Source organism: Falco punctatus, assembly GCF_963210335.1.
Source record: "Falco punctatus genome assembly, chromosome: 12".
NCBI lineage: Eukaryota > Metazoa > Chordata > Aves > Falconiformes > Falconidae > Falco > Falco punctatus.
In genome coordinates, this window is record NC_137592.1 from 3,083,278 (window position 1) to 3,098,965 (window position 15,688).

At 36.5% G+C, this 15,688-nt stretch overlaps 1 protein-coding gene across 12 annotated transcripts in view; it reads right to left on the reverse strand.

Annotated features, from left to right (window-relative positions):
* Window positions 1-15,688, reverse strand: part of CCDC88A (coiled-coil domain containing 88A) — an 80,142-nt gene that overhangs the window by 43,055 nt on the left and 21,399 nt on the right. For all 12 annotated transcript variants that reach the window (XM_080408038.1, XM_080408040.1, XM_080408035.1 and 9 more), the window contains 6 exons: window positions 12,752-12,821; window positions 8,114-8,172; window positions 6,649-6,732; window positions 5,996-6,136; window positions 4,688-4,857; window positions 494-575 (listed from right to left, as the gene is read on the reverse strand). In XM_080408038.1, the coding sequence (XP_080264164.1) occupies window positions 494-575; window positions 4,688-4,857; window positions 5,996-6,136; window positions 6,649-6,732; window positions 8,114-8,172; window positions 12,752-12,821 (606 nt within the window). The remainder of the gene's footprint in view (window positions 1-493; window positions 576-4,687; window positions 4,858-5,995; window positions 6,137-6,648; window positions 6,733-8,113; window positions 8,173-12,751; window positions 12,822-15,688) is intronic.

Below are 15,688 nucleotides of genomic sequence, written 5' to 3' on the forward strand. Positions count from 1 at the left end.
ACAGCATTGGCCTTTTTCAAGGAGAAGTATGTACATATGCATTAATTTCAGAACAGTGCATTCCTTTTATGGATAATATTCTCAAATGACCCCCAATAACTTTATACACTCGTATCCTAACAATAAATCAACCAGGTGTTTTCCCTCATTATCAACATACAGACTCAAAAATATAAAGAAAACCAGACAAAATTTGAGTGCATTGTTTTTAAGAAATATTCAGCATATGTACACTCATAGGATCTGTTGGCAGTAAATTGCCTGAATGCAGAAACAAAGAAGTTAGAGAAGGAATACTAACCTAACTCAAAATATTTTTCCAGCATGCTAGACCAGATAAAGGAACAAATTACACAAGACCATGTTCAAAGTGTGAAATAAAAAAAGCATGAAAACATAGTTCCTAATAAAAAAAAAAAAGGGGGGGGAGCAAAATCTTTCTGATGGTGGCAACTTTTTTTTTTTTAAAACACTAGATTTACAAAAACCATACCTCTTGCTGAAGTCTCTTTAGTTCTGCTTCCATCTGTTCAAGTTCTTGTTTACAGTCAAGCAACTGCTCAGTCTTTTCCTCACTTAAAAGAGAAAACACGTTTCAGTTAAATATGACTGCAAAACTTTGTAATTGTCATTTTGTATGACAATGAAATACTGAGATTCACGAGACTTCCCTCTTTTAATCTAGAACTTCACGGACATCAGAGTGTAAAACTTAGGTATATCATTATGCTTTAGATATCCTTTAGGTCTTAGTCTACATCTAATCCTTTAAATTTGGTCAGATTTTTCATAGTCCTTTGAATTGTTGTTCATTATGATTTCCTCCGTATGCAGGGCAGAAAGCATTAGGGTGCGATACGGGATCTTTTTGTGATAGGGGATTTTTTTGTTAAAAAAACCCAGACAATACACATGAATGTGTACCAGGAGATTTACATCCAAAAGTGAACTTTGAATAATTTCAAAATATATGTTCAAAAGGTCCAAATATTTTCCAGGTGAACCAGACAATGACCACCAATGCATCCTGTCACAGATCAGGTAAAGCCAATTTTAAAAGCATTTTTATACTTTTGTAATTACTCTTTCTCTCACAGAGAAGAATTAAGATTTCCAGGTGTCTTTTTGCTCATTAAAAGAAGATATCACTTCATAATCTTAATTTTATGAAACACATAATGAATTTCAGTTTTATGGGAAGAACATAGTATCTGGTTTAGTGTTTTCAGAAATTTATAATAAAAACAATTTCACATAGAATACTACAATCCTTACAGGACTCATTTTTAATTTCCAGCTAACACTTATTTCTCAATGCTCAAAAAATAAGTTCGTTTAAAAAATGAGTTTGTTAAACAATGAGTAAAGTACAAGGGAAATATTTAATTCTCTCCAAGACACAGAATACCTAATGCTCAAAATTCAATTGCACCTCAGAACAAACTGTATTCACTGTTGAAAAAGCTGCCATATCCAATATTGTATACTCATAGAAGAAATATTGCACGTTCAAACTTGTTACTATATTATTTAATATTTTGCAACACAAGTATGAAACAGAACAGAAGTAGAAAAGGGGGAAATAAGAGTCTAAGGTACTGAAATGCATAATACAATCTACAAGTAATCATGCTAACATACATATTTGTTTTAAACAAAACCAAATCAGTTGTTTTTAAAAATAAGCCAGTCTCACAATGAATGACCTTTTTGCAACCACATAGCTTCAAAAAGGTTATTGACAGCCTACAAGTATACGAGGGTTCAACTACATATAGCTCACTGCAACATCACTGCCCGCAGCAGATATCAAAGCTTTCTCTCTATGTAGGTGTTCGGAAACCATACAGAAATAAAAACGTATTCTGTATTATATTAGATTACTATAACTTTTCTATTAACATTCATATTCCTGTGTTATCATTCCACACAGAAACACACAGGACTTAACATAGAAAATTAGGTGTGCAATTTCCGTTCCAGAGTTTGTATATTACAAGCCTCAAATCGCTGTTTTGCATCCAACTGAAAAATAATCTTTACAGACCTTTTGTATGAAATTATATTAGCTTCAGTGCATATTAAACCAGGTATGAAGGTTCATTGCCAAAACCAGATTATAAATACATTTTAAGATTAACATTTTTAACTTTGGAATTAATCTATTTTTTAATTTATCAAATAAATGCAGCATTTAATACCAAATGCTAGAGACATAAGTTAATTTATCAAAGTCTAGTGTTTTAAATATACTGCTAAGTGTAAAGGGAATTTATTTACAAATTGAATTCAAATAAGAGTGCAAAATGTGAAACGTTCTGAGCCATCACTGTTGCCCTAATTGCATGCTTCAGCTACAAACTAGAGAGGATTGTACTAAATTATACAGAACATACCAGTGTTCACTGTTTAGGCTATCTATTAACTGTCAATCAAACTAATAACAGCAATTTTTTCACTAATTTTCTTGGTGCAGCTGTTTATAGAATATCCTGGGCGGGCTCATTTCAGCAGACACATAATAATACAGACATCAGAAAAAAGGAGCTGTATCTTTTTGTCCTCTATTCTTCATGAAGACAGAGATTTAGTGGGGGAAGGGGATCCTCCGAGTAAATCAACCAGATACTTAATCCAGTCAGCTAGAGATGATCTGATCTACAAACTCTGATAAGAGCAGACCAGCCTAACTGTGACTTATGCTACCTTCAGCTTTTAATTTTACCTTTCTCCTCTCTCCATGACATTCTGGATTAAAAAAAAACTGCTGTATTTATGCTGTTTCTAAACTATAGGCAAGTTACTATACATATTGAATCTCTTCAGATTTAACATTTGTATTTTAAGTTCAGACTGCACATACTTCACTCTGCTAAAACAACATTACACATTGCTACAGGGAGAAACAGATTCTCCACTAGACTATTATTGTTCTTCCCTTTAAACAGCTCTTCACTACTGCTCAGATTTGTTCCTAGGCTATGAAGACAAAGTACCCACTGATACTTAGTGAGTCAGTTCTCTTCATAAAATAGAAAGCATAAAAAAAAATTTCATTAGCATATGAAAAACAAAGAAACAAAGATCTTGGTTACAGTGGGAATGATTTTTCACAGCACTTGGATGAGGTGAAGGAGGTGAATGTACACTTTAGCTTAAGAGCCAGGAGCAGTAGAAAGCACTCCCTTAACTGGATGAATGTAGCATGAACGTAGGATGAACCTTAACTGGATGTAACTGACCCAAGCTGTAAAATCTACTCGCTTTACAAATTACACTATTCCTTAGACATAAATAGCCAACCCCTGCTAGTAAATGCAAAGCCTGTTTCACTGCATAGGTTTGCAGTGGGCCAAGAGATTTAGTGGAGTTTGGTTTGCATAATTTTTTTTCTTTCTTTCATTTTTCTCCGTAGAGCAGCATGGCAGACAGAAGTGGAACAGTACTGAAGGGCATGAGCAAATATCGTGCAGACAAGGAAGCCTCTACACAGAAAGAAAGAAAGAGATGGGGGACAGGTGATTATGCTAATGATAATTTTCTTCCTATCTGCAACAAATGTAAACATTTCATAAACTGTGAATGAACCATAGATGGCTCTTTCTTACTCTGTTTCCAACAAGAAACAGGTAACTAAATCACGCTGCCAATAAGGAATCACTACAGCACTATCACCTTTTTAAAAGGACCATTTTGCCACTAATCCTCAAATGGTCAGGACATGGCTTTTGTCTCCAGTCCCTAGCTGGCTGCCACATGTAATAGTTCAAGTGTGTCACCCCATAGTTGCCTCAAATCACAGAATCACAGAACGGTTTGGGTTGGAAGGGACCTTAAAGATCAGCTAGTTCCACCCGCTGCCACGGGCAGAGACCCCTCCCACCAGCCCCATCCAGCCTGGCCTTGGGCACTGCCAGGGATGGGGCACCCACAGCTGCTCCGGGCAGGCTGGGACAGTGCCTCATCACCCCCACAGTAAAGAATTTCTTCCTAATACTTAATCTAAATCTACTCTCTTTTAGTTTAAAACCATTAGCTCTTGTCCTATCATTACAGGCCCTACTAAAAAGTCCATCCCCATCTTTCTTATAAGCCCCCTTTAAGTATTGAAATGCAAAGCTATTCTCTTAGACACATATATAAATACAGATATATTAAACCCACAGTCAGACATTCATTAATGATAACAAACAATAAGAGGAAGCACAAAGAACTTGCCTCTGGAATAACAACATGGACACAATATGTAATAGAAAAGATAAGGCTGCATTAGATTAGCTGTATTTCTAAAAGACCTAATTCATGTAGAGCAAAGAGCCCATTACTGTATTGTAATAAGCTCAAGAGATCGTTCAAACAGTTTTTCAAAAATTTCAGCGTGCAAAAGATACAAAATTACCATAGCACTAGTTCACCAATTTCACTACGTTTATGGTTAAAAAACCCAACAACATAATGCATAATACAAATTAAGACAAACACCGATGTATTTGTCACACCGGTTCACAAATATGCTTACATTATAAAAATATGCTTCCTGGGGTGCAATAGCTGAAAAAAAGCATTTAAAACATAATTTCACATTTGAAAGAATGAAGAATTTGTCTAGTACTACTGTTGTGCAAAACCAACATAATTTTAAAACCCTACCACTCTCAACACACTTCTGCATTCTCAATGTACTTACAGCTCTTGCCTAAGCCGCCTTATCTTCGCTTTGGCATCTGCTAGCTCTACTGACAGGTGCTGTCTGCTTTCAGTGCGTTTCATGCCAGGAGATCCACAAGGTGATTGTGCTGCTGATGCATGAGGTAGAAAACGGAGACAGTCCCGTTCTTCTGAGAGTTCTATGATAGTCTGGGGGGGGGGGGGGGGGGGAAGCATAAATGGCTCTCTGAATGCAATTCTATATCACAAACTATATAATTCACTGCCTTAATAAAATGAAGGCTGAAATGAAGCAAGAATAATGGAAAAGTTTTGCCATGAAAGAAGTCAGAAGCCCTACACACTATATCTTGAGCAGATAAACAGTCACAGCTATTTAACAGTACTGTTTGGCTATTCTTAAATTCCTCAAATTTAGACTTTCAAGTCCACAAAATTATCAGTGCTCAAAATGGACTGGGTGATGAAAGGGCATGCATTCCTTGAACATGAGAATAAATACGTATCTCTAAAGAAACTAGTGTTCTTCAGTGAGCAGCAGCATCCTAGGATAATAGGAATATTCCTATATCATCATTTAAATACAGGTGTTATCCTAGTATGAAGATCTCTTGTATTTTAAAGTTACTTTTCCTTTGCGTTGCAAAAAAGTATTACCACATATCCTCTTCCCTCATGGTTAAGTTTATGGTTTTACTCTTATCAAGGCCATGAACTGGAAAGACTAAAAGTTGCTAACTGTCAAAGGAGTATTGAGAATAATTGCAACATTAACATATCCACACTCTACTGAAGGGCAAATCTGGGACCACCATGATGATTCGTAACTTGCAGTTTTTGTTAAATACATTTCTCTATCTTGATTCCCACACAGTGCGATGGTTGTGCCTCATGATAAGTTTGTAAAACCCCTCCTCTCCTAGTATGGACTCTGCTCCAGTTCACTCAAACCTATACCAGGGGATACTGTAAAGTAACAGGTGTCTTTCAGCGACTGACTTGCATACTGATAGGTTACTGACTCCTGGAAACTTCAGCTGGTAACAGCATTGGATTTTCTGTTTTCAGCTACAGATCACCTATTTAAAGTTCTTTCAGACTCTGGTTACAGGAAAAAGATAAACTGCTACTATCTTTTCTAGTTTGTCACAGTATTCAGCAACTAGTATGCACACCATAACTATGGGAGACTTCCTGGCGGTAAGGAATTCTTGCTTAAATATGCTAACAGGACACACATTAAATTATTAGTTATAAAAATGGTAAGTTGTATCATCTTAAAAAAATATTTCTTATATTTCTCTTAAGTAACAAACCACACCCCTACCTCTGAGTGCTCATCTCTTTCATCTATAAGTCTTTTTAAATGTAGCGCCATATTTTTCAAGAGAGGTTCAACATACTCTTGTGTCAATACAATGACATCCATCCACTGCAGGTCAAACACATTTTCCTGATTATGAGTTACCTACACAGAATGAATGGAAGAGAAAAAAAATATCCTCTTTAAATTGTAAGCATAGAAAGGAAGCACAATGAAAAAACCCTTGAAAATAGATGAAATTGTATGTAATGGAATAGTTGCCTGTCTACCTGGAAGTAGTACCTTGTACTTATGGCAAAATAAAAAGCAAAAGGTGATTATTTCATTTTTTTATATATTACATATCGCATACACAGGATTTGAATTACGTTTTATAAATAAATTCACATACAAAAATTTCACTTAACCAAATTTGCTGTAAAGCAACAAACTTGCTCCCTGGCACTGCATTAACAATGTAATCCAAAAAAGCTCGATCATGAAATCTTTTTTGTGAATCAACTTAAAAAAGTAAAGGCATTTTTTCCTTACAAAAAACACTAGACACACAAATCACGTATTTGATTTAGTTGCTTTTGACCAGATGCCATTATTCTTCTTAGAGGACAATATTCCACTTCTGAAAAAAATTAAAAACACAAAAAACCCCAATATACCTCTTGAATATGGGCTGCAACAGCTGCTCTAGTATCAAAATCCAGACTTTGGATTCTTTCAATGAACTCTTCTTTCTTCTGACACTAGAAATGAAGACATCTATTTTATATACATTCATATATATATATACACACACACATATAATCACAAGTATTTTCATTCTTCCTTTGTATTTCTAAGAGCTAAAAGTGATAAAGCTGACATTATAATGATCACATTACTAAATTATTATCCAGTAATTTTGTTGAGCGATAAATACTTGATTTATGACATGTCACAGTAATTGTAACTTTCAACATTAATACAGTGACAGAGAAAAAACAGGTATTGAAACGGAGCAAGGAAAAGGTTTCTTAAAATAGCTACTTCTTCAAATTTTATGATAGTGAGTTCCACAGGTTTTTTTTTTAGCGTCCTTCTCTAGTTGCTTATTTAAGTTGTTATGAACACATAACTGATTCTATTTTTTCAGTTTAATTAGCTGATGGTTCAAACTTTCCTAATAAGAACAGCATTCTATCAAAAAAGTTACTTAATACGTGAAACAGTTTCAGTAAGATATATCAATAGGATAATTTTTCGGTACTTTACCATTTTCTTCCTTTCTTTACAGTATCAGGTAAACGGACAGTATTGCAATTAATAAAATATTAGAAATCCCACATACACAGTTTGCTATATTTGTACAATAAAATGTAAGAGGGTGTACAGTTGTAGCCATTTTAACTGTAAGAATATCCAAATTTTCAAGGAACGCAATGGTACCACTAGAGGAAGGAAGTTACATACCGCCTCAGCTATTGTCCTGGTTTCAGTTGGGATAGAGTTAAGTTTTCTTCTTAGTAGCTAGTACAGTGCTGTGTTTTGGCTCTGATGTGAAAACAACGTTGATAGGACACTGATGTTTTCAGTTGTTGTGGGGTAATGCTTATACTAAATCAAGGACTTTTTGGTTTCTTGGGCCCTGCCAGCAAGAGGGCTGGGGGGCCACAGGAAATTGGGAGGGGACACAGCCAGGACACATGACTGAACTAGCCAAGGAGGTATTCCATACCATATGATGTCATGCTGAGTATATAAACTGGGGGAACAAGAAGGAAGCAGGGGCCATCCAGCATTTACGGCATTTGTCTTCCCAAGCAACTGTTACTCATAATGGAGCCCTGCTTTCCAGGAGATGGCTGAACACCTTCCTGCCAATGGGAAATAGCGAATGAATTCCTTGCTTTGCTTGCGTGTGTAGCTTTTGCTTTACCCTATTAAATTTTTTTTATCTCAACCCTTGAGTTTTACATTCCCTTCCAATTCTCCTCCCCAACCCTCTGGGTGAGGGCAAACGAGCAAGTGGCTGCATGGTGCTTGGTTGTCAGACAGGGTTAAACCACGACAGGTATTAAAATAGTAAGAAAAGAAATCAGTAACACTTAAACCATTTCATACAGATATAAACATAATTAAACTTACCTGAACCGCACAACCAAGTAAAAGCAGGAGGAGTTTTTTTATTTCTTCAGTACCTGGCTCTAAGAAGAAAACAAGAACAAAAAAATGGTAGGTGCAGAATGGTTATTTGATCTTCTTCCCCTACCCTTCAGAAAACATCAGGTTTTCTCATTATTTTCACATGTTAACCTAGTTTAGAAAATAAAAAGATGAAGAAAACGCCGTCTTTCCAGCTGTCAACTTAGCCTTTTTGCCATCTAACTGCCAACTTTCACTGTTCACAAACAGAGTTAAGATCCATAATAGTTTCAAATGGAAAAAACCATCACTTCAGTCCCTTGTAAAGCAAAACTTCAGACTGGCATTTTCAAAAGTGCTTTGCAGACCTACAATCAAGTTTTCACTTTCTCAGTTATCTCAAGGTTGTTACAAAAGTGCTTAAATGATCTGCCACTCCCAAGCCATAAGAGTTAGGTGACAAGTTCATTTAGAACATTTTATAAAGCTGAATTAGATATTCATCTGCACATCTAAAAAACAAAATGTATTTCCAAATCTGGTCTTAAGCATCTTAATCTCCTAAAGAAGCTTAAGTTAAAGAACTCTGTTTACAGATTAGTAAAGATGTTTCTTACTTTTTACGTTCAAAATGTCCTCATCTTGCTACTAAATATATGCTGTATCTAGAATACAAATGCCATAAAGCAAACACTTTAAGGATGGCAAAATAGCTTTAGGCTAGCTGGAATTAAATTATTTGTAGTCAAATATAATTTTGCTTTACTGAAACAGAAAACACTATCCATTGGGCTACCTAGGAATAAAAGGGTCCTAACAGCATCCTTTCTACAATATACTCTGGGTTTTAGCCAATAGTTTATGTCATTGTTAGCTAACCAGACAAAAGCAATAACATCAAACATAATAACGCTGGGTCTGGATAGAAATCTGACCTTTATTCTGCAAAACTGGACTCCTGAGACACAGCTGATGTAACTACTACTGATAACAGATTCAGTCTCCGCCCAAACAGCAAACGGTGAATGTCTGGCATGTACTGAAGTATGCACAGTCATTTTTGAACCTAACCTAAGTTACTGAAGTCCCTTTTTTTTTTTTTCCCCCAAAGGTTTCAGTTTGTAATCACAGATGATTCCAATGACCATGAGACAATTATAATAATCTAAAAGAAAATTCAACCAGAACCTTCCTTCTGAAATGGCAGTTTGCAATAATCTTCTACATTGGGCAACTAGGTCTGTTTGGGGCAAACATCAACATCAGAAAGATGTAACCAGTCACTTACAAGCACTTGAAAAACTGTCCTTTGATGTGATCCATTTTTGTAAGTGAAGTAATGTAAAATCCTTCTCAAAAAGTTACAGATCTAAGATAATCTTGATCAAAGGAGGAAATTAAAAAGAAACATACAAAAAACCTAAACAGACACAGAATCTTCAATGATTTTGACTAGCTTTCAGTAAAGAGTCAAGCCTGCTGCCATAGAGCAGAGATGAGTGACAGATGCTAAGCTTCTCCACCTTCCTCATATCTTCAGCAGTTCTCTGTGCATTATAACATTAGAGAACCTTTTTTCCACTTTGACTCAACCTACTTCTCTTAGAGGGAGATATGTATAATCCCAATGAACATGTAACGTTTAAATTTTTCAGAAGAGGTTTGTCAAGTAAATACGTTACAAAGAACAAGGACTCAAATGGGGGATCTTTATTCATTTATACGGACTTCTTCTATCCCAAAAATTCAAGTTGTGAAGTCTTTCATACAGAAATAGAAAATACTGATGCACATTTCCATCAGAAGCATGCTACTTCAGCTAAAGAAAGGGAACTCCACCTGGCTGCCTGTCTCAATCAACAAAGGTTAGCAATACTGTAGCTGAAGGAATGCAACCCAACATCTCACATCCTATGTTCATTTACCCCAATAAATTCATCACACTTTTTTTTTTTTTTTTTAAGCAATTCCTGAACTCTTTGGATGCTCATTTGCACACTGCTTAAACATCTCTTGACTGGCTTTTAAAAGCCCATCTGAATATCGTTTCCATGTCTCTCCCCCACATTCCCTGAAGGAACACAGCAAAATACCGAACCACCCCAGCTTCCCACTGCTACCAACCATCTTGTATGTTTTTCTTCCTTCTTCTCCACTGTAAACACAGAAATTGATCATTCTCTTCTACACCCTCCAACTTGCTGCTTGAACTTTGTCCCTGCTCTATCCTATCCTTCGCTCTTCCCTGCACTCACTCATACTTTCATACCCTCTTTAGCCTTCCATCCTCCCCCGGCTTGCTCCCTCAGCAATATGCACTTGTTTTAATCTTTCTTCTTCCTCCACTAAAGAAGACTTGCCTCAGCATTTTCTCCTTTCTCCTTTCCTCTGTAATTTAACTTAACATTTACAGTCACAGCCTGTAGCTCTTCTCCAGTTTTCTCCTCAAACTGGCCTCCTGCCAATTAGCTCAACTGAAATGTTTCTTGATGAAGTCTCTGATGACCTCTTTTTTTACCAAAGCTCAAATCCAGTATTCTATCTGCATTTTCCTTGATTAGCCAACGGCCTCCAATATAATCAAACACGTGTCTCTTCCTGAAATCTTATCTGCCCTTGCCTTCTCCAATTTGTCATCCTCTGGTATTTCTGTACTAAGCATTCCTTAAGAGCAAAGAAGTAAACCTGGGAGACATTCCCACAAAAAAAAATCACAGCTACAGTCTAAGCTTTAGTGGACCACATCTGAAGCATTAACAGAGAATCCACTTTTGCTATGGGGGCTTGCCTTGATGCAATCAGATTTACACAGCAAGTCTCTTAAAAGGTCACTGAGGTTTGATTTTGCTACACTTGCCCACCAAAGGAAAAAGCTTAAAAATCCCTGTAGGGACGAGGTCCTTTTCAAGTTGACACAGCAAGAACAGTCCTAATTTTCAGAGGGGAACGGTTCTGGATGGACCCCAATGGAACAGATCTATCTTCTGATTCAGATCAAAGTCCATGATGAACTCTGGCAGGAATCCAAAACACCTTCAAGAATATTGTCCATAGAAAACAATTTTTTTAATTTTTGTTTTTTAATATGTGGGCTATGCTACAGTAAAGTCTTTATTTTCTCACAAATCCAGTAAGGTCCCCACAGGAGAGCAATGTGTACACCAGCAGAGGTTCCAGTTGCCAAACCACAAAAGCTGCACAGACTTAGCTGAGGTCCCAAAACAGGAAGAAGCCTTCTTATTAATGACTAAAGCATAGGGGTAATGTACAAAAATAAATACTAAACTATCTTTGTGGGGTTTTGTAGTGCATTTTTAATACAATATCAGCATACTACACAATATTGTTAGACATATTTTGCCTCAGTATCTTGAAGAGAATAAAATAAAATGCCACTACAAAAACAATACTATGACATGGGTGGTTTAATGTGTTTTTTCACTAAATCTGGTTTCTAGGCAAATCCGTGGAGTCTTTCAAAAACCTTAAGAAAGTCTGGAATCAAAATGTAAAAGTACAATGCATTCTATTCTTTTGGAAGAGACCACATTCACACTTCTTGGTGCATATGACAGATTACAGTATCTACACATATAAAAACTTAAAAAGGCTGTGACCTCAGAAGCAAAAGCAGCAATATTCAGAAGCAGAAAGTAAAAATAATAATAAAAAAAATTAAATCAAGATACCTACATAAATGGGATATATGCAGATGGGATATGGAAAGTATCAACGTTATGAACCCTGGAATTGAAAAGTGAGGTAACACAGATGGTTCTTCTTGCTCATGAGAAAAGTCTTGTCTCACATACACGGAAGCATGGCATATAAGACATCTTAAATAAATAAAAAAAGCCAGGGGAAGCTACACAGCCTGTTAGAGTAGTTCCTAACCTCTCTGCTGAGGTGCTAGAACATCAGAAGTAGAACACCTGGGACACATTAGACCCAAGTAAATAAATTCTGCCCAATCCATAGTGGCTCCATGCAGGCCAGGTGTGTCTGCTCCGTGCTTCTGGAATTGAGAGCATGGTGCAGAGATTCCCAAGTGGCTGTGGATAGTCAGCTGGGTCCATACAGGCTAATTTTCTTGGTCTGAAAATTGCAACTCTCAGAGCTGGAAGCAGAGAAGGTGGGAGCATGGAGAAGACAGCGTCAGTTCAGGGGAGAAAGCAAGAAGGTAATTGCAATATTTTTCAGGTAACGATGTAAGAGAAGCAGGAGAGTTTTGGGGGAAGAAAAACAAGGATCAGGAGTTGGACCAAGTGAGATGCACTGAACTGCCAATTTTCTCAGGGGTGGCTTACATCAAGGATGGTTAAAGTACAGTAGTTGTGAATATATGAAACTTATACTTTGTCATATCAATAGCTCACTGGTTGCTGGGAAACGCACTTTGTTTCAGTATAAATCCTAATGACAGCCAGTGCTGAGGTTTGGACAGAACACATTTTTGTAAGGCGTGGACCTTTGGTGTGAACAAAGAAAATGTTACTACTCATTATTAAACCACTTATTTGCTAAAAGTATTTACACAATCTTCTGTTGAAAGGCTCAATCCTATATGCATTTTATTTCCAGTGAAATAATACAAATTATTACACTGATATAAATTTTCATCTCAGTTAAAAATAAACTTACCAGAAAAAGGATTTTTGCCAATTATTAATACATTTGGCAAAGACATCATGATCAACTGCTGCAAATTCTCCTATAAAAGTTAATTAAAATATTATTTAAATCATGTATTAAACAAAAGCAAACATCAAATACTACCCACCACTAAAGAGAAATTAGTATTATCTAAGTAGTTTAAAATTTTTCAGGTTTTAATACATACATGTTCGATAATTAATTATTTGGAGTCTAGTTAAAATTAAAAAAAAACTTACAAGTAAGAATTACTTCTACAAAAGCCTTGGTTTACTGGTTTGCAAGAGCATCTCAGCATAGTAAAATCCTCTCATAACAATGAGCTGGCTTACAGATCTTAAGCCAACTAGATCCTGTGCCTCAGAACGTAGCAAAACTCCAGTAAATTATTAGTATTCATGTTTCTCTGGCTAGCTTATTGATAGTGCCAACAAAATCTAAGTTGCATTTATACTATAAAAGATTGATTTTCTCCATTTCATGTCCATAGTCTTGGTGGCCTTGCCAAAACACGCATATGAAAATTACACATTGCAAATTTTTCTGCTGCAGATACGCTGGGCCAATCCTGAATATAAAGGTACAAAACCCTGTCTGCATTATCAGGCGGAGTTTTAGTTTGGTAAGTCCCACACACTCAAGCAGCAGCTTTGCCTATCTATTCTATAGATTGTATCAGTGGATAGTCAGCCAGTAATGGCTGTAATCAGGTCAAATCCCCAGTCTAGACAGAGCATAATTCTTCTGAAGCAGAATAGTCTTCCTCCTGTTACCAGATGTTTATTCACAGCAGATGCCATCCTATCAGCAGCTCTGGAGTCATGCTTTTTGTTTTCCCACAATGACAGATTCATGAATACATAAAATGTTCATACACAAAAGCAACGTATTCCAGAACCATCACGGTTTACATCCAAAAGGCACATACTAGGTGTCAAGCCAAAAGCCTAACATAAGAAAAGTGAACTTGCTCCATGTCAAATTTAAAAAAAAATGACAGGATTTCCTGAAAAACACCTATAGCAATTATTAGCTATAGCTATATTTGAAAGGTGTCACCAGTTAACATCGTACATAATTTTATCTGAATTGATTAATGTTAGACTGAAAAATACATACTGTCATTGCACATGCCCAAGACATATTATAAGGAGGGAGAAAATAGCTTTTTTTGCTATAATATAATAAAATAGCCCACACTAACTAGCTGTGACTTGTACTTCTGAGATCTTGATAAAGAAACTTTTCAAATTAAAAGAAAAGATATTAAGTGCACCACAGGAAGTTTTAAATCTATAGAAAACATAAAATGTAAGAAATTCAATGAGTGTTTATAGCTACTACAAACCAAAATCACGTATTTTAAGAAGGGGGTGGGGGTGGGGGTTTTTTTGTTGTTTGTTTTTTTGTAATAGCTCAAATAATTCCATGCTGCTATTATAAAGCTTTTCTTACTGTGAAGCAGAGCACAAGCATGGGTAACCAAGAAATGTGTCTTCTATGGACTAGTGACATTATCGCCTCTTTTCACACCTCTACCTTGCTTCACAGATGTCTACCACCTTTTCTGTCACACAGTGCGAACTCCATCAATAAGCTTGGTGCAACTGCTCTCAATCTGTGTTTACTTTGAAAATGACTGCTTCTATTAAAAACCTGAAATTGGAACCTGTGTCCCAAAATTCAGAGTTCTATTAACTATTGTTTAACCTGCAAAAAAACCCCACCCTATTTACAAAATTCTGCCTTGCTTGTACAAACTTTTTACAGTTCATTGGCATTTTTTTTATTAAAGACTCACACATCTGTCAAATTAGGCTGACAAAGCACCCATGGGAATCATGGAAGCTCAGGGCTTCAAACCTCCAAGCCTAACAAAACTTATAAGGTGGATCAGTTCTCCTAAATCAACTGCCGAGAACAATTACACACTCTTATGCTGCCAGGAAATGGATAAGCTCAGAAGACTGGTTTGGGATCTGGTAAGAGTCTAGTGATGCTATAAGGAAGTGAAGCAGCTTCCCTGGAAAAAGACGACACAATTGTAATTGCAGAGAAGAACAAAAATGATGCAGGAACCAAAAAAAATGTGTAATCTCACAAACACTTTGATTTTGAATGTTATATGCTATCGCTGTAGTTTTTTTGATAAGTACATATACAACACTGATGCAATTTTTTTGCTATACTTAGAAAATGCTTTCCACAGCTGTTATAAAAACACATGGAATAAACTAGCATGGACAAGCTCACAATAAAAAAATTAAATTATGTTAATGAGTTAGGGTAACAATGATAAAAATTAAAAATCCCCATATCCATTAAGATCTTATTCCTACTCTAATATTCCAGATATTAGCCAATCTCAATACAGTGGATACTTTCCACATTTCACTACTCTCAGATCTCGGGCATCCCACTGAGATCATATACCAAGCACAATGCCTGTATGGACAGCTTTCTGAAGCACCCAGGTGTGAGGGCTCATGCCTCTGTGAAGGAGTAACCCAGGCTATGAGAGACTTCTCAGATGGATTCCAAGGCATCCGTCAAGCCCTAGCCTTTCTGCCTTGGGTAATTTCACAGGTGACAGGAACTTAACTGATCCCTTCTTGAAAACAAGTTTACTGTGCTACCTTGCTAACCCTTGCACAGGCTGGGGAAAAGTACCAGCTGCCAGGCTGCAGTAAGTCTGACAGGAAACAAAGACTACAGTCCATCTCTTAAAACTTCTCTCCAAACCAATAAATTACCACAATGTGTAAACCTCCCCGTATGCATGTGAGCTTGCCCGAGTCAACACCAACACATGCAAAAAGCAATTTTAAATTTGAACACGCATTCCAGTTTGGCCTTTACCCCTAAAATGCCAGACCTGCAATATTTGCAAGTTCCCCCTACTTGTATTGTCTGCAGAAGTTGGCA